At 44.3% G+C, this 18,657-nt stretch overlaps 1 protein-coding gene across 3 annotated transcripts in view; it reads right to left on the minus strand.

Annotated features, from left to right (window-relative positions):
• RPRD1B (regulation of nuclear pre-mRNA domain containing 1B) overlaps window positions 1–18,657 on the minus strand; it is a 67,347-nt gene that overhangs the window by 25,931 nt on the left and 22,759 nt on the right. For all 3 annotated transcript variants that reach the window (XM_053890264.1, XM_019458528.2, XM_019458527.2), the window contains exon 6: window positions 12,243–12,418. In XM_053890264.1, the coding sequence (XP_053746239.1) occupies window positions 12,243–12,418 (176 nt within the window). The remainder of the gene's footprint in view (window positions 1–12,242; window positions 12,419–18,657) is intronic.

Raw genomic sequence — 18,657 nt, forward strand, 5'->3', positions numbered from 1 at the left:
ACAAAGCAGTTTACGGAGGGCCCTGTTTTAAAGGTGACCTACCACACTGAATTTAAGTCAAAGGACTGCTTAGCTGCATGAAGGCTGGCAGCCAAACAGAAAGGGGAAGCTGACCCTCGCCCTAAAACCATTTAACACCCCTAATCGGCCGCCTCATCTTGCCACTAAAGCTCACAGGATCTACAGCCTCTACTTACACCACAATTAATTCACTTCTCTTTCATTTTGTAGAGAAAACATACAAATCTTTGGGCTGAAAATAAGAATGCCACTTTTGCCTTTTTTTCATGAATCTACATGAGAACAAAAAAAGCCATCGCTGATCTGCACCTCTCTGCCCCAGCCAGCTCCATGGTCCCATGTGACTCAGTGGCGGCTGCAACATTTCAGAATGATACATCTTAGGATGTCACAGCAGGGCTGGAGCTGCTGAGTAAGATGCTGGGGAAGATACAAGAAAAGGAGGAAGTTGTGGCTTTGGCTCCAGCGCCCAGGACCTCCCGGCCCCACACTGAACCAATAATAAAGGTAAACACAAAGTATTTCCCAGAAAGCAAAATGACAAAATGGCTGTAATAATTAGAGGAATGTTCTCAGAGCGAGTCAACCATCCATTGGAGGCGTTGGATGGGAAAGGGCTTCTTAGGCTTGGAATCGTACCATGAAGTCTTTTCAGGATTTTTGTTTCTCCCCAGCAGACCTTCTACACAAAAGGTTTAAGGCAGCTTCTACTGCTGCAGCAAAAACTCCCTTCTGACAGGCATTTGCAGAAACAAGAGAAGAATAAAAAGTGTCGACACATCCATAATTAAATTAATAAAAAAATGAAACTAACAAAAAAATAAAGTCAATTTTAGGACTGGGCAAATTTTCAAAACTTGAAATTATAAACCTAAATATTTATAATTTAACAGATGTCCATAAAATGCTTTAAAAAGAGATTTATTTAAAAAATGCACCTGGGCCCTCCAAAAATGCTTTACATTTTTGCTAGGGGTCTCTCATTATACAAAACCAGGTAAATATATGGTACTAAAGTACAAGAAGAACTATTTACTATTTATGATAAATGTGGTTTTTTTTAAGTCAAATGTCAAAAACAGAAGTTTGATGCAAGTAACAAAAGCCCCCACAAACTGGCTTCCTTAACCATTTTCGTGGAAAAGCAGGTGACTGATGTGCAAACATCAGAAATGCGGACCCTGGGGCGCCTGGGTGGCTCAGTCCGTTAAGCGTCTGACTCTTGGTTTCAGCTCAGGTCAGGATCTCCTGGTTTGTGAGGTGGGGTCCCCCATCAGGCTCTGTGCTGACAGCGTGCAGCCTGCTTGGGATTCTTCTCCCTCTCTCCCTACCCCTCCCCTGCTCGCTCGCTCTCTCAAAAATAAATAAATAAACCTAAAAAAAATTTAAAAATTTTTAAAAAAGGAAATGCAGACCTTCGAATGGTTTCTCCTTCTGAGACAAATGCTGGTCCAGTCCAGCCTTCCCGGAGGGCAGCTGAGAAGCAAAGGGTAGAAAGGAAAAGGGCAGTCTCACCCGGAATAATCGTAGGCGGTTATTTGTTACGATTCTAAGTGCCAGAAGGTCTGCCTGGGGCAAGGCAGCCTGTAGGTTACTGCACTGCATCTGGATACAGTTTTCTCTACAAGAAATAAAAAGACCGACTCCTTTCCATAAGGAAAAAAAAAAAATACATTTCCTGGCTCCTCCAAAAGGCTGAGAGGATATATCACGTCTCCCACCAGAGGGAGGCTGCTGTGATAGGAAAGCAAATACGCAGTCAGAAACTCCAAGTGCAAATGCTACTGTACCATTCGCCTATGGTGCACCCTATGACTTCACCTCTCTGGGCTCAGCATCCTTACATTGAAGACGGGAATGGAAATAATGCCTACACTATGGGGAGGTACCAGATCTGAATAAGACCAGGCACTTGCTAAACTGTTCAAGGTGGATCAGCCGAGGAGGAAGAGAACTGCCACCACTCCCATGTTTATTATTTTATAAGCAGTCCTTAGAGTTCCTGATTTACATGTTAAGAAAAGGCATAGCAGAATTGAAAAAAAAGAGAAGTATTAATGGGATACAAAGATCCTTCTTCCCATAAGCCATCTGAGTATGTCCTGAAAATTTACCACATTCACTAAAGTTGGTTGAGCAAATGAAAGAGCCTCTAACCTTCAAGACCATGGAAAAAAAGTCAGATTTTTATAACTAGGTAGTACCACAGTCTAGTCCTATCAATCTAAAGGTCGAGAGAGGAAAAATTGGTCTACCCAGTAAGCCTAGCTCTTATGGTAGTGTCGTCAATGTGAAAGGAGTCCATCCCCCGCCCCCCCCCCCCCCCAATCAAAGATCCAGTCTGTCCCAGCCTAGAGACGAACTGAGCTACAACCATAGCTGCCGCCTTAGATCAGGACGCTGTGTCAAGCATTAGCATAGGGTTGGGGATGAAAGAGTGACAATGCAGACAGGATTTTATGGTCTGGCCAGGGAAATGACCAAATCATCCATAAACAGAATGACAGACTATGTGGTGCTCTGAAGGAAAAAGATCGGGAGACAGGACAGTATATATGGGGCGGGGGAGAGGGGAGAAACCTGGTTTTATGGGGTGGAGATGGGGGTGGGGTCTCAGGAGAATGCTGTTTGACATGGAATATAAATGATGAACCATAATCAACGAGGTAAGGGTAACCGGTGGGAAGAAAAGGGGGCAGAGTGTTTTAGGCAAGGGGAACAGCACATGTAAAGCCGGAGACAAAAAAGGCCAGCACAGACAAAACACAATGGAACGTGACAAGAGACACGGCTGATGAGCTCAACAGGGGCAGGCCATGGGGTGGAGTGTGGGGCGTGCGGTGGGAACACACGAGAATTTGGGCTTATATTCCAGGAGCAAGGAGAAGCCATTAACATGCTCATACAGGGAAACAACCTGCCCAGGGCTACGTTTTGGAAAGTATCACAGGGCTGCCACGTGCAGAATGAATTCCAGGACACAAGAACAAATGCCGATGGGTCTGCGATGAGGCCACTATGGGGGAGGAGGTGAGAGGTGACGGCGGTCTGGGCTAAGGTGGTGGAAGTGGACACAGAGAGGAAGAGGAAGGGGACAGATTCAAGAAAAACTGAGGACGGAAAAATCACAATGGCTTGCTGACTACTCCGACGGGGCAGCCAGGCAACAGGAGGCGTCTGGCAGAGGGGTGGCACAGGGCCTGAGGGAGACCGGGACAAAAGGAGGCTGAAGGAACCCACTGGGAGGTGGGACAAACAGGGAGTAACACTGGATGAACTCCGGTGTCTGGTTTTGATGAATGGCAATGGCATTCTCCAAGACAGGGAGAGAGAAGGGAAGGAAAGGTTGGAAGAAGATGGTCTGTTCGGGCCACCTGGCACTTGAGGTGTCTGTGGAAAGAAGATACATGGATCCGAAGCACAAGGAAGCATCTGGGCTCACGATCTAGATTGAAGCCATCAGCACACCGGCGGTAGCCGAAGCCTTTCTAAATGTGTCACGCAAGGACAGGACGAGAAAAAGGCTAAAGGAATACCAACATCTACGGGGCGGGGATGGAGTCAAGCTTCGTAAAGGACACACAAGTAAGTGTAGAACAGCAGGGGTGGTGTACAGAAACCAGAGAAGAAGAACGCATACAGGGTAATTAACAGCATCAAGCGCCGTAGAGAGGGCCAAAAAAAGAAAAGGAAACAAGAGACGGGGGGCCAAGGATCTTTTGGCTTTTGAGACTGGACCAGTGGTGGCGGATTCTGAACACAGCCACTTCAGTTGACCGTAAGATGCGCACGCCATGCCGCAGTGGGCTCAGAAGTAGAGGCAGCGAGGGAAAACAGGCTAGTTACAAGGGAACGGTGGTAGTGGTGGCGGTGGAGGTGTGCGCTCGCGTGAATGTTTTGTTTCTGTCGTTGTTTTTAACATTAGAGAGGCGAAGCGTGCCACCTGCCGAGAAGGACACCTTCGGCGACTCTCCTGGAGACTTCTTCCACAGAAAGTAAAAGAAAGTGCCGCTGAAGGCCCCGTGTGATAAGGAAAGGCAGACGTTAACAACTTCAGGTTAGACAAGTGTTAGAACCCGTTTGCCCCAGGTGAGGGTAACGGGGCTATTTTATAAGTGGAAAAACCACACCGAAGAGAAAAGGCAAGGACCACTCACCTCAATGGAGAAAGCCAGAAAAAGCCTGGAATGGGGACCGCAGATCCTCATCAATGAATCGTAACTGAGGTAAATGATACCCGTAGGAATAACGCCTAGCAAGTCTACGCCTCACGGACTAGAAACACGGAGGGCAAAATAAAAGGACCCGGAAAAGTACCAAATACATCACACCAGACATTTTGAAGAAAGACTGGACTGAGTCCATTAATCACTATCCAAACCCCAAGAATGCTCAGAAGGCTGCTGGTAAATTTTTGTGGAGTTTAAAACTGCAAAGTTGCTCTGCTTGAAGTTCTCCAAGTACCTAATGACTGCATTAAGCAAGACAGTTGTCCATCCTTTTTCCTGAATATAGAAGAACCTGAATAAAGAAGAGAACAGATGAGGAGGCAAAGTCACAATGACAGCTGGCTTCACCACTTCACATGAAGTGCACCACACCCCCGGGAGCTCACGGACTTGTTTGCAAAGGTTTCATTCGGACTCCTATTCCGACCACGAACATCTCTACTCTAATCATAGAAAAAGACTTTCTGGGGCGCCTGCGTGGCTCAGTCGGTTGAGCGTCCGACTTCGGCTCAGGTCATGATCTCACGGTTCGTGGGTTTGAGGCCCGCGTCGGGCTCTGTGCTGACAGCTCGGAGCCTGGAGCCTGCTTCGGATACTGTCTCCCTCTCTGTGCCCCTCCCCCGCTCACACTCTCTCTAAAAAAATAAATAAACATTAAAAAAAAACCCAGACTTTAGAAGAAGACTTTCTAATTTTCAAGCCCTATATTTTATAGAGATAAAAACGAAAGTCAGAGAAGGAACTTCCAAGATTACAAAGTATGATACAATCCAGTTTTACTTTCTAAAAAATGACAACCTGAAGTGGGTGAAGGCCCACCTTAACAGTAGAACATTCATAAAGACCAAAACAGACCTCTGCTCAAAATGGCATGTATCCACCGGGTCAAACACTTAGACACTAGGGCTCAGATTTCTGTAATCTGAACCTGCTCTCAAAGTGATGGTCACTCAAGTCACTGTTATAAATAAGAAGTAGCTGCTATTTTCCCACAGCAGTTTCAAATGTAAACCCAAACTTAAAGCCCAGAAGAGAGCCCCATTTGTCTAATTAAACTATTCAATGCTCTCACAATCCTTAACTCGTATACCCATGGATACATGGATTTTGTATCTTCTATCTCTAAAGCACCAGACAGCCTAAGAGCATTGCAAAGAGCAAGAACCCCTGAGGCAGGCGTGCATGCTGGTGGCAAAGACCTTGAAATGCATATACACTTCAACATACCCAGAGACAAGCTGGCATCTACACGTTCACACAGCATTCATTTTTAGAAATTTACAGGAAGGAAATAATCCAAATACTGGCAGTTAGCTCAAGGTAAAACAAAACAAAAAAATATAAATGCTCAATACAAATATCGTTGATTATCCAGCCATAAGTGTTCAAGCAGCCATTTCAAGTGTTTATATAAAGTTTGTGTTAATAAGGAAAGATGATCACATACCATTAAAATAAAGTAGGACAGAAAACTGTCTACATATTATGATCATTTTAATTTTAAAATTGGAGAAAAAAATAAAAGAAACACACCAAAATGAAAACATGTTATCTCAGGGGCTCCTGGGTGGCTCAGTTGGTTAAGTGTCCAACACTTGGTTTCGGCTCAGGTCATGATCTCACAGTTCATGGGATCGAGCCCTACATCAGGTTCCTTGCTGACAGCAGGGAGCCTGCTTGGGATTCTCTCTCTCTGTCTCTCTCTCTCTCTCTCTCTCTCTCACTCTCACTCTTACTCTCTGCCCCTCCCCAGCTCCTATTCTCTCTCAAAATAAATAAATAAACATTAAAAAAGTTATCTCTGGGTAATGAGATTATAATACTTTTTTAAATACTTATTTTCCACGTTTCCTGTGATGTACGTCTTTTATTTAATCAGAAACAAAGAAATAAAGAAAGAACTGAGTATTCGCTGAATAAGAATGAACATTCTGGCAGGGAGGAAGTGACAAGGGGCCCAGATGCTGTTTTCACTTAACACGTATATATACTTTGTAAGTATGAGAAATCAGTGCTACACACACCAGCTAACACCCAGTGGAGCGGGTTTGGAAAACAGGAGGAATCACCAGAAGTTGGATTATAAATATGGAAACAATGCTATGGCTAAAAGAACTCTCGCTGGGAGAGCTATGAAATCATGTCACTTTTCCAATGTGAAGTCTCAAATGTTGGGGAACCATGCCTTTAGGTCACCAAGTATGTGAACTACATTATGATTATAATGTGGTATTTCCCCCTGGGATGAAAAGAGATGAACAAATACCATTTCCACGTTGTGACATGGCAAGAACACACACTAATACCTGCACACACGCACACACATGCGCGCCCTCATGGATCAAAGCTCAAGCTGCACACCCAACCAGAGCGTAAGGGTCAGCAGCAACTCAAAAGAAGGGAAGGACTTCAAGGATACAGCCCCTAAATTCCAAATGACAGAAGCACATAATTCAAGAAAAGTCCCCATCTACTGGAGGGAAACTTTGTGGGAGGAGGCTCCCATCTCAAAACAGGGGTGAAAAGGCAGTGGGTAAGCCATCCGCGGGGTCACTGGAGCTGTGTAAGCAGACTGACCTTTCGACAATGGCTGGAACAAGCCCATGGTGCTGACCACACTGCTAAACCAGGAGGAAAGAACTCTAGGCTAAGGAAGGGCACTGAGTGTAGAAGACTGTGGGCAGGCAGGGCCTCTAAGTTCCCAGGGGAACACAGTACAGGATCACTCGAGTAGGAGTCAGTTTAGGGTTCTGGTCCTCACCGACTTCCTCTGTGACCCTGAACCGCTCACAGAGTCTGTTTTGTTTTCTCATCTAAAATGAGGATTAGATCGCCTGCTCCCATCTGCCCGTATTGGAATGGACAATGAGATACTGGCTTTAAACATCATGGGAAAAGGAAGAATTTACTCCAAAGCTGACAAAAAATGGAGCTCTCTATCTCCACCTATCGCCTATCCCATTATTGAAATAACCATCTGCACCCTCAGGGAGGGGAACGATGCTGCCAAAAACAACAGACGGCCATCAGTTTGGTTTAGTACCTCCTCGGCTACAGCCAAAGAATTTCTCAAGTTGTTATAACCAAAGTGCAAACAGAAATACGAAGAGTCACAAGGCAATGTTAGATCCGGGGCCACTTCCCCCTTCCCAGCTGTACTGTCTGAAGTAGAAGGCTCTGCTCCTGAGTACTCGTTACAGCCAAGGGGGAGATGCCAAGCTGGGGAGATACAGCAGCACCCCCAAGTTCGATGAGCCAATCGCCCTCCCCCACACCGAGCACGCCCGGTCATAGCCAGGAGGGTACTCAGAACCTCAGCGGCAGAGTCCGCTCTCTCAAACCTTAGAAAGGTCTTCTCAGAGGCCACTCTGAAAATGCTTCATGCAACTATTTTAATCCCCCTACATAAGATGGCATTTTTCTAAAACAAGGTTCTTGGGGATTGCTGAAATGATTCAACTTTGGCTACTCTCTCGTGTAGGATGTCTTCCGGCTGTTCACCTGATGGAATCAAATCTAAAATAAACAAAACAACAAGAAAGAAAGGCAAACACAAACCTGATGGCAAGTTACCAGATGTCTGCCTCAGATTCTATTCCTGGTCTGTGGCAAACTCCCCTCTCTGGGCCTGAGTTTCTTCACCAATTCGGAAGTCAGATTCCATGATGTCTAAGGTTCCATCCAGCTCAAGAATACCGTTAACGACTTTGCCCAGACATCCGGGCCTCAACGTGCCACTTCATCTTGCGTGAAAAGTGAAGCTGGCTGCCATGGCTGTGCCTCGGTGGCTTTGCTGAGCACACACACGTCTGCAAACACACCTCGTAAAGGTGGGGAACACACGCCTACCGAAAGGCAGCACACACCACAGCCCCCTCCCGGGACCCCTGATACTTATGGCACCTAAACGGGGCCTCTGTAATGTCAAATCCATCAGTAAGAGGGACTCCAGGATGCTTTTTTAAATTCCGCAGCAGATTAAAGAAGATCTAGGTAAACAGAAAGAAATCTTGTGTTCACTGATTGGAAAACCTATGATTGTTAAAATGGCAACAGTTCCCAAAGCAATCTATAGATTCAGTGCAGTCCCTATGAAAATTCCAGCGACCTTTTTTTGCAGAAATGACAATACCACGATGTGAATGAAAATAACTGATGTGTTAAGGTAGTAAAACTGCACACGTGTCCACCTTTTTGATTTTTTCCCCAGTGCTTGTACAAATAGATCTGCACTCCCTCCCTCCGCCACCGCCCCCACGTGCCCTGACCCCTCGGATGGAACATACCCACGCCACGCTTTATCCAAACTGACGAGACAGGAACCCCATCCAAACCATTCAGACCATGGCTTGTGAGCTTCTTACAGCCAACCGGGGCAACGGTCACCTCTGTCTACCAGAAACAAGCCTTCCTTTTGCTCTAAGAACTGAAGTTTGGAGGCTTTTCTGGTACCTTTGGCCTTTACCTTTGGAATTAACCTTCTCTGTCCCCTCCACATTTCTGAACTTCACCTCCAGGCTGCCATTTGTGCTCCTACCCACATGCCCTTTCCCATTTCTAGATTTTCTCGTGTCCGTGACAAAAGCATTGCAGACAGATTTGAAGCAGACCCTTCTAACTCTGCCTGTAGTTTAATGGAAAGGTGGTAGGCCAATGTCAACCCTAACATCCAGAAACAGAAGCTTAAAAAACAAAAAACCAAAAAGATGTAAAAAAAAAATCATCTCAAAATGGATCATGATTCTATCTAAAGTGAAAAAAGCACAACAAATGAGAAACCCATAGGAGTTTCTATCAAAAAGTCACCTTTCTTTACCACAAATTAAATCAGATTTGTCAAACCACTTTGCCCACAACCTAAAAAAAAAAAAAGCAAACCCTCTTATTTCTAGAAAAAGAATACACTGACTGATGAGATTTCATGCACAGAACAAATATTCACTGAGGAACAATTATGTCGCCGGCACTGACAGAGCAGCGAGAGTGTGCAGTCCAGCAGACTTCAGAAGACCTGTTGAGGGCACTGCCGTGTTCAGAAACTGCCTGTGTGTTTCATAATTCTCTCCTATTTTAAGTAAGCTTCAGACCAAATTAGTGTTATAATTAACATGTTAATTTCTTCCGGGTCTATTTCAACTGAGACACAGTGAGCTGGGATGCTCCCCTTACTCTGTCTCACATTCTGACTCCCCGTCTGCTGTTTCTCCCCCAACAGAGTGTCAGCACGTCTTGCTCATCTCTGCACATCTCCTGACGGGTACGAGACTTTGCGGACTTTCTTCACGAAGAAGCAAGCAGCTCCTTAAAGAGTACAGAGCCTCGTTCCCATTGGAGGACTCTGACGCCTCCTTCCCACACGTTCTGTCTTTCACCTTTCTTCACACACAGGTCTGCTCCAGTCTGGCTGTTTCCCATCTATAAACATATTTCTCTTCTTCGATTGCTATTTCCTTTTACAAAAAGGCTTCATTGCCTTACAGGAAGTTTGGATTTGCCCTTAAACCACAATCAGAGTTGCCAACTGTCTCCTTAATCTACATTACGTATAATCCCCTGGTTGGGTTTTATGTTCACCTATGCTGTTTATGCCAGAATGACTTCCTGGAGGGCAGAAACACAATCTCTTTCCGTGAGCTGTGACTGTCCCCTCCTACATCCCAGGGTGTGAAGCATCCTTGGCTCTGAATCCTCCTATTCCCTATCCCAAAGTTTAGGAGCCATCCAGAAATCTAATGTTAAGTTTCTTAAGTGAATGACAAAAAGGTATGCTTATTATGTGAAGGAAGATATGAATTTAAAAAATAAAAAAAGTAAAAAAACCTCATGTGTTAACAAATCAGAACTTTGGGAAGAAAAGAGACTTTCAAGCAAAACATTACATTTCCAGAGTTCTAAGAATTCCACGTTTCTAATTAAAAGGCAATGAAAGAATTAAAATAATAAAAGCAGATTTCATTTACATTCTGATTTGGCAATCTTAAAGCAAGGACTGGCAGTGTTAAAAAAGGGAATGTTAAAAACGTAAGTATATATTTGACACACTGTCCTCATCAACAGGAGACTCTGAGGATTTGGAATAATCCATGCTAGTAATGCACCTTTCAAGTGGCATCTACTTTACAAGGATATGGTGGAATAAGACCAGTTTGTTATGGAATGTGAGAGAAAAAATCAGTTTCCAGAGAGCAGACTATTTGCATTTTTAGCAAACATGAATAAAGAACTACAGCCATCTCTCAACATCTTACACTGTATGTAGCCATTTGATTTTTCAAACAAGCAAATTTAGCTTCATTTTTACAGTGAATGGTTTTGCTCAAGTGGCTAAGAGACATGGTTTGAAAATAGAAAGAATCTTTGGTTCAGTGGTGGGACCCTCCTGTTCGGATTCTTAAGCAATGGAATCCCAATGCCCAGATGAGCAGAGAATTTGGGCTGGAAAGCTACGGAACAGACCCAAATCTCTGATCCATCTCTTTGCTTAATGGCCTGTTATGGCACCTCACAAAACACTGGTTCTACAGAAACCTGAATGATTCCCCCAAGAAACACAGGGAGCAAAGTGCAACTGTGAGGAAGGGAAACAAACAAAGAGTTAATCCACTCTACCAACCCAATCTCCTTCTCAAAGACTCTGTCCTCTATGGTAGCTTGCCACGTTCCACCCAACAACAGCTGCTCATGATAATCAATGTCTGACAGATCAGAGAAAGCCCTTAATGTGTCGCCAAGGGGCAGTTCAACAGATGGCATGGTGACTTACAACCAGAATCATTAATTACACTCTCTTATTAGTCCCGGGGCACAGTGCTGAAAATGCTTCCTCAGTGAAAGATGAGCGTTTCAGATAAATGACCGTCTGGTACTGCCTGTGAAACTCCCTTTAGGATTTCTGGTCAGTGTCGATTTCTAAATCTAAGCCATACTATTTTCACAGCCATTTCCCATCTTCTACTTCTAGGGTGGCTTTATGAAGCCCCCCTACCCCCGACCCCAACCCGCACCACTACCCATCTCTGATCCCATAATCACCACAAGTAAGGATATGGTCAAAAGTGCCCATCACTCATCACCTGCCTCAAGTCAGCAACTGTGTGAAAAGGCAAACATAATAATCTCAGCCACAGAACTAGCTCCGTTTCCCCTCCCTCTGTGCCAGAGAACATGTTTCTTGAGTGCTGGGGTGGGGAGAGGGGACTATCCCCTCCTTCCCTTATCTATTCTGGTATTTTTCTTACAATATGTGACTGCTTCTCCAACTCAAAACTGTCCTCACCCCTGAAACCACTGGCAGCTTGGGGCAAGCGAAGGTTCCCAAATGTCCATACTGCTGGCTGCATTATGCAAGTGCTGATGTTAAACCACCATGTACTGAATTAAGAAGCCAAACAAATTCGTGGTGAGGAACCAGTTCTAGAGCCTTCCCCAAGGGCATTCACGCTAATGTGAACTCAGGGTAGGAATCAGTTCCTTCTCCACAGTTTGAGAACTGGACTCCATAAACATTACTGTGAAACTGTAGAACTGATTGAAGACAGAGCTTAGAGGCAGACTTCTTATTGGCCTTAACCGTGGATATAAGTCAGAAATAAATCTCAATATAATCTAGACGACAGAAAATTCAAAGCATTTTCCAAATACCACCAAATGAACATGCTTGGGTTTTATTAACCACCTATTCTTTTTGTACCTCAATCTAGGTATATATTTTTTTAATGTGAATTCAAACTAAAGCAATATTAAGATCCTAAATGCTTTAAGACTTCATTGTTTGTTTCCTGCATTCCGGTTCGTTCCTTCTTGGACACATAAAATCGTGACTTCATTTTCAACTCGGTTCAAATAATTACACAATTATCTGACGGATATTCTCATCTCATAAATTTTTAAAAGACAAAAAAATGTGTTAATTAAAGCATAATACAAATCTCCTAATGTGGACTATAGGCAGGGAAACTTGGAAAGTCTGGGTCCGCCTTGCAACGTACTCACTTCTAGTTTTTTCTCCTTTTCTGACAAAACGTCTTTCTGGTTCTGGGTGTACTCCACCAACATCCGAGCCAGCTGGCGCCGGTCTTCCAGTTCTGCCGCCAGACGCCCGTTATATTCTGCTAGTAACAGACATGCTTCATCTACTGTTTTTGAGAGACGTTCGGCTGCCTCTTTGTCTACATACAAATGAGACCAAAAAATAGAGACAATATAGAAATCACACAGGCATGATTGCAAACATTTCTGGGGAAGGTTAACAGTTTCTCTCAATGTACAGAGTCCAAAAATAAGCCAGAACCTGTAGACAAACAACGGACTGACTGACAGAGAAACCCAAAGGCACTCACTCCTAATAAGACAGGACATTTCTGAATTACCTGAAGTGAGGGTAATCTTACAAAGGATTTCTAAATGCCTATTCCTGCAAAAGCTCTATAAATAAACCAAGCAGAAAGAGATATCTAAGCTCATACGTGAAATAATTTTTCCTTGCCTCTGAGAATTTCCAAAGTGCTTTCATTCATATTATTTTGTTAAGTATTCTTCGCACATTCTTTTGAAATAAAGAAGCAAGCACTCGTTTCCTGGGTGTGGAAACTATGACCAAATAAAAGCTACAGGACAGGTTTGACACCAGGCGGTCAGCAGAGGAGCTGGGACTCAAAACCACGGCTCTAAAATGGACCTATAGGACTCTACCCCTTACACCGTGTAAGCCTTAAACCCGGGGATGAGCTCTTGTCTTCCACTCAGCAAAATACAGGGTCTGATAACAGACATTCTTTCAAATTCTTTAACTGCGACCCATGCTAAGAAACACACTTTATGCAAACGCAGAAAAAAGAAGTGTTTCATAAAACAATACTTATCCTTACTATGTACAAAGTGTTCCATCTTCTTTTGTTTTTGTTTTTTTTTTTTGGTCATTACCTACCAGACTGATGTACATCCCATTAACGAGTTGCAACTCATTATTCGTGAAAAAACCGGGAAGCATCAAAGAAAGGGTATTCTTGGGAAAGAAGGTGAACAAGACTCAACATTAGGAAATGAGAAGAAGAAACGAAAGGATGATCTGTATTAGGAAACAATAGATATAATTAATTTCATGCGGGTGTGGTGAAACTGCAACTTTAATATGTGCATATCATTTAAGAAAGGCCGTTAGGGGTCAAAAGAGCGGATCAGTTCTTTGAACCAAGAACACTAGGGACACCAGCAGCTCTGTGGGACCAACTGGAAGGGGATTACAGGGATACTGGTATGCTGTTCCCTGTGAATACAGGTCATCAGAAGTGAGAGACCTCAGTATTCTGGGAGGCAATGGGATTTAAGGATTCCCAACAGAGTTTCTGTTTGGCACACAGGCTGTTTGACTTTTGGATGCCTTCTTAATATGAATGTCAGGAGGTGAACTGTTGAGAGATCCCGAATTCGGTCTGATGCCAAAGATGAGGAACTTCTACGCTCCTCAGGAGCAGGGAAACAAAAGGATGTTCTTGGTGAGGAAGAAAGAGTGAGCCAAAGAGAACACAAAGGAAAGAGACAATCTCAATCACAGAAAATTAAAGAAGATGGTGAAACTTATTCTTCAAGATCGGTGGTAAGGTCTGAGAACAAGCTGCCGGAGCGGTGAGGTTGATTTTACCTTTGTCTTCGCTTGACTGCATCTCTTTTCCCCCCAAATAGTTAATTCTTTAAAATGTTTTGAGCGCCCATGGCAAAAACGGCAAGGAAAACACTAATTTTAAGATTAAAAAAAGGTGGGGGGGGCACCTGGGTGGCTCGGTCAGTTAAGCCTCTGACTTCAGCTCAGGTCATGATCTTGCAGTTCGTGAGTTCGAGCCCCACATTGGGCTCTGTGCTGAGAGCTCGGAGCCTGAAGCCTACTTCAGATTCTGTGTCTCCTCTCTGCCCCTCCCCCACTTGCGTGCGCACGCACTCTCCCTCTCTCAAAAATAAACATTAAAAAAAAAAAAAAGATTACAAAAAAAAAATCAATTCTCACCCTCCAAGTTGTACCAAGGGAGAGAATTCCTTCACACAAATAATTACAATCCAGAAAAATAACCTGTGATTTTAGGAGTCGCAGAAAAAATGCAGTCAAAGCACAGCAGATAGACGCTTACTCCAGAGAACCTACCAACTGCGCCTATCCTCACATGCTCTGCCCTCCCAGTTCTGCAGGCCAGTGGCTGTGTGCCTCTTTTGGCCGGCCCTCCACTTGTGCACAGGCATCCTATTCCCTCTTGCTTACTCCAACATTCTGTTTCTGCAACTGTCCCTCATGCTTCCCCAGACCTCTCGATTTCTTTACTCTTCCTCCGCAAGCAGTGCCACGGACATACAGACATGCTGCTCTACCTTCTGGCCACGTGTTGCTTTCTAGCTACTGCCCCATCTCCCGGCTTCCCTTACAGAACTCTTCAGGAGAGCTGACCATATTCCTGGTACCCACCACCCTTTCTCCTACCAATGTCACTAAACCCACTCCGATCAGACTGCTATGCCCCAAACCTTCCAATTAGCTTAACAAATACGCGGCCTGCTATTATGTGCCCAACACCATTCTAGGCCCTCAGAGCAACAGGGAACAGGAAGGACAAAAACTCTCTGCTCCAAAGAGTTTACATTCTCAGGTAAGAAGAGAAACAATATGCTACATTTTGCATGTTTATCAACTGAAGGTAAGAGTGCCGGAGAAAGAAAAGGCAGAGGAGAAAGCATGGAGCATTCAGAGGGAGGAGTGTAATTTTAAATGTACTGGTCAGGGTAGGGTTCACTGCGGTGGTACGTAAAGCAAGGCCTGGAAAAAGTGAGAGAACAAGCCATGTGACTATGTGGGAAAGATCATTTCAAGCAGAGAAAACAGCAAGTACAAAGGCCCTAGAACTGGAAAGTGCCTGGCAAGGAGCCTTTGCTCTGAGCAGAGGGAGACGTGATACAACTTCCATTCTAATAGATCACTCTGGCTACTCTGGTTATATTGAGCACAGAGTGACGGCTGGGGCGAGAAACAAGGAGGAAGCACGGACACCAAAGAGGAGACTGCGGCGGTGACCCAAGCGAAGATGGCGGTGACTCACACAGGCGGCAGCAGTGGAAGTGTTACATGGTAACAATGTCAGATACTGGTTTTGGTCCTGGTCAATAGGGTTATGAGGGGCTCATTTACTGATATGGGCAAGACCATAAGAGAAGTGAATTCTGGAGAGAGGATGAGAAGTTTGGTTTGAGACAAGTCAAGTTTGAAATGCCTTTGGAGACACCTAGCTAGCAACACCAAGCAGAAGGCCAGATGTACGGGTCTCAAGTTCAAGTGAGAGGCCAACACTAGACATGTAAATTAGGGAATTATTAGCCCAAAAATGGTTATTTAAGGCCACCGAATTGGATTAAGAGGGACAGTAAAACTAACTAGAGAAGAGGGCTAAGTACTCGACATGAAGGGGGAAAAGAGGCACAAAGAAACCCCCAACGGATACTGAAGAGCCACTGCTAGAGAGAGGCGAGGAAAGCGAGGATATGGAGCCCTACTTTCCTGCTGCTGCTGTAACAAATTGACCACAAACTCCCTGGCTTAAAATAACATGAATGTACTATCTTAATATTTACTATTAAGGGCCTCTTCTTCCATCTTCAAAATGCATCTCTCCAAAGACTGTTCCAGGGTCCTATCTCCTTCTTTGACTCTTGCCCTCCTGCCTCCTCCTTAGAAGGAGCCTGTGATTAGATTGGGTCTACTTGAATCATCCAGATTATCTCCCCACTTCAAGATTCTTAACTTCATCACATCTGTAAAGTCCCTTCTGCCACGTAAGAGTACATTCACAGATTCTGGGGATTAGGACATGGACAACAGGGTGGAGCCGGGGGTATCATTATTCTGTCTACTGCACCAAATGAGCAGAAATGACCAACTGGGCCAAAGGTTACTAAGATCAAGTTACGGTGACCACAGATAAAGATTGGGTAAAAATTCACCACTGAATTTAGCAACATGGAAGTCATCAACAACACCGATAAAAGCAGTTTCAGTAAAGTGTAGTCAGCAGAGAATGGGAAGAGGGGAAATGGTGGCAGATGAGTAAAGGCAATCTATTTAAGACGTTTTACTATAAAGAACAGAGAAATGTAGGAATATCTGGGTCAAGGAAAAAAGTCTCTTCCACGTGGGAAAAAAAGTACATGATTTTATGCCATAAAGAATGATCCAGTAGACGGAGAAAATGGAGAACTGTTGGAGCTACATCCTTGAGTAGTGAGAAGGAACAGGGCTAACAAACAAGTAGGGGGCTGGTTTAGAAAACAGCATCATCACCCACCGAAGTAGGAAGAAAAGTCAGCCTATGTGTGTTATTTGTTTTTCCCAGCCACACTCAGCTGTTCAGGTCCAGGTAAGGAACAGAGGAAAAGCTGGATTTCAGAATGGTGGTTATCAGGGGCTGAGGGAAGGAGGAAATGAGTTATTAAATGAGTATAAAGTTTCAGTTTTGCAAGATGAAGAGAGTTCTGGAAATCGGCTGTGCAATAGTGTGAATGTACTTATCAACACTTCTGAAGTGTACCCTTGAAAACGGTTAAGGTGGTAAATTTTGTTGGGTGTGTTTTACTGCGATAAAAATCAAAATAGGGGAGCCTGGGTGGCTCAGTCGGTTAAGTGTCCGACTCTTGACTTCAGCTCAGGTCACGATCTCACGGTTTGTGGGATCGAGCCCTGCGCATCTAGCTCTGCACTGACAGCATGGAGCCCGCTTGGGATTCTCCCCTGCTCTCTCTCTCTCTCTCAAAATAAATGAATGTTAAAAAAAAAAAATCAAAACTAATTTTTTATTAATTTAAAAAAGCTATGAGACATGAGACCTTTAGGTCAGTGAAAACAGATAAATAAAATCACATACATTGCTAGCTTTATGTTAAGTTGCTCCCAATTTTTACAGACTTTGATTCTGATAGTACGAATAAATGAGTTGATCCTTATAGTAACAATAAAAGTTGAATTTAACCAGGAGAAAAGCTGGGGTCTGCCAGAAGACCACAGGCAAGAGGACAAAGAAAAACAGGGATTGAGGGTGTACGTAAGGGAGTGATTACAAAGACTCCATGCTAAGTGAAGAGAATAAGGGCACAGAGAAGTGGAAGCTGGCAAAAGGCAGAAGGAGCAGTAGACCGTTCAATCTAGTAGAGGGTCCAACTGCTGGAGATGGGGAAGTGGAAGCGCGAGCCGAGACGCGGCTTGTGGCATTCAGACGGCCTCCATGTTGTGTCCTCCAACTAAGCAGCCTCCTAGCCTCAAGGCCTCTCCTTGGACTATACTCTCTGCTTGGGTGGCACTTCCTCCCCTCAGAGAGCCTCACGGCTTGATTCCTAATCTTGGGGGTCCTCTGATCAAAGGTCATCTCATCAAAAAGGCTTTCCCTGACCCCCTTTAAAATACAGGTGTGGCTCGGGAGATACTGCAGGTTTAGTTCCAGACCGCTGCAATAAAGCAAGTATCACAATAAAGTGAGTCAAGTGAATTTTTTGGTTTCCCAACGCATGCAAACGTTACATTTACACTACGCTGTTCCCCCCAAGTGTGCAATAGCATTATGTTAAAAAAACGCACACATCATAATCAAAAAATACTTGTTGCCAAAAAATGCTATCACCTGAACTTTCAGTGAGTCCTACTCACTGATCACAGATCATAACAAATATAATGAAAAAGTCTGACATACTGCAAGAATTACCAAAAGGGGACACGGAGACATGAAGTGAGCAAATGCCATGGGGAAAACGGCACCAATAGACTTCTTGAAGGCACCTAATCTCTCAAAGCCTCAATTTCCTCTGACGCAATATGGGGATATTCAGTGACCTCAAAAGGTTATCACCAAGAGTAAAAAAAGTATCTGGCACAGAGCATACTCTATAAACGTCAGTTCATGCTTCACTCCTTCCTTTCAATTCTCCATGCATAAAGCGTTACTTGTCCCTCCCTATTGAAACGGGGGTGATCATCGTGAGGGCAAAATGACATGACTGACAATACACACCCAGCATTCCTGGCATTAGAGGCACTACCATCCACGGGGTGTGTCAGTGTGTACAAATCACACAGCACTCAACCGTAATTTTTTTTAGTAAGAGGATCACGAGTTTAATACCTTCTCTCCTGGCCCCCACATCACACACACAATCTGCCCTGTGTTTTCAACAGACCTGACTTAGGAGTGCTGCGGGTAGTGGCAGGCCTGCATTTCTGCATAGTTCCTAGAATCACTATTAAAGCTTGGACTATTTCAACAGCTTTGCTGTTTTGCAAAACTCAAACCGCACAGACGTCTGTTATCTCCAAACATAAGCATGTCCTAGGGCTTGATGCCTCAGAGATATGTCCCTCTTCCCTCACCTTTCACCCCAACTCTACCCT

This window comes from Panthera pardus, unplaced genomic scaffold, assembly GCF_024362965.1.
Source record: "Panthera pardus isolate Hobbes unplaced genomic scaffold, ASM2436296v1 HiC_scaffold_25, whole genome shotgun sequence".
In the NCBI taxonomy this organism is placed as follows: domain Eukaryota; kingdom Metazoa; phylum Chordata; class Mammalia; order Carnivora; family Felidae; genus Panthera; species Panthera pardus.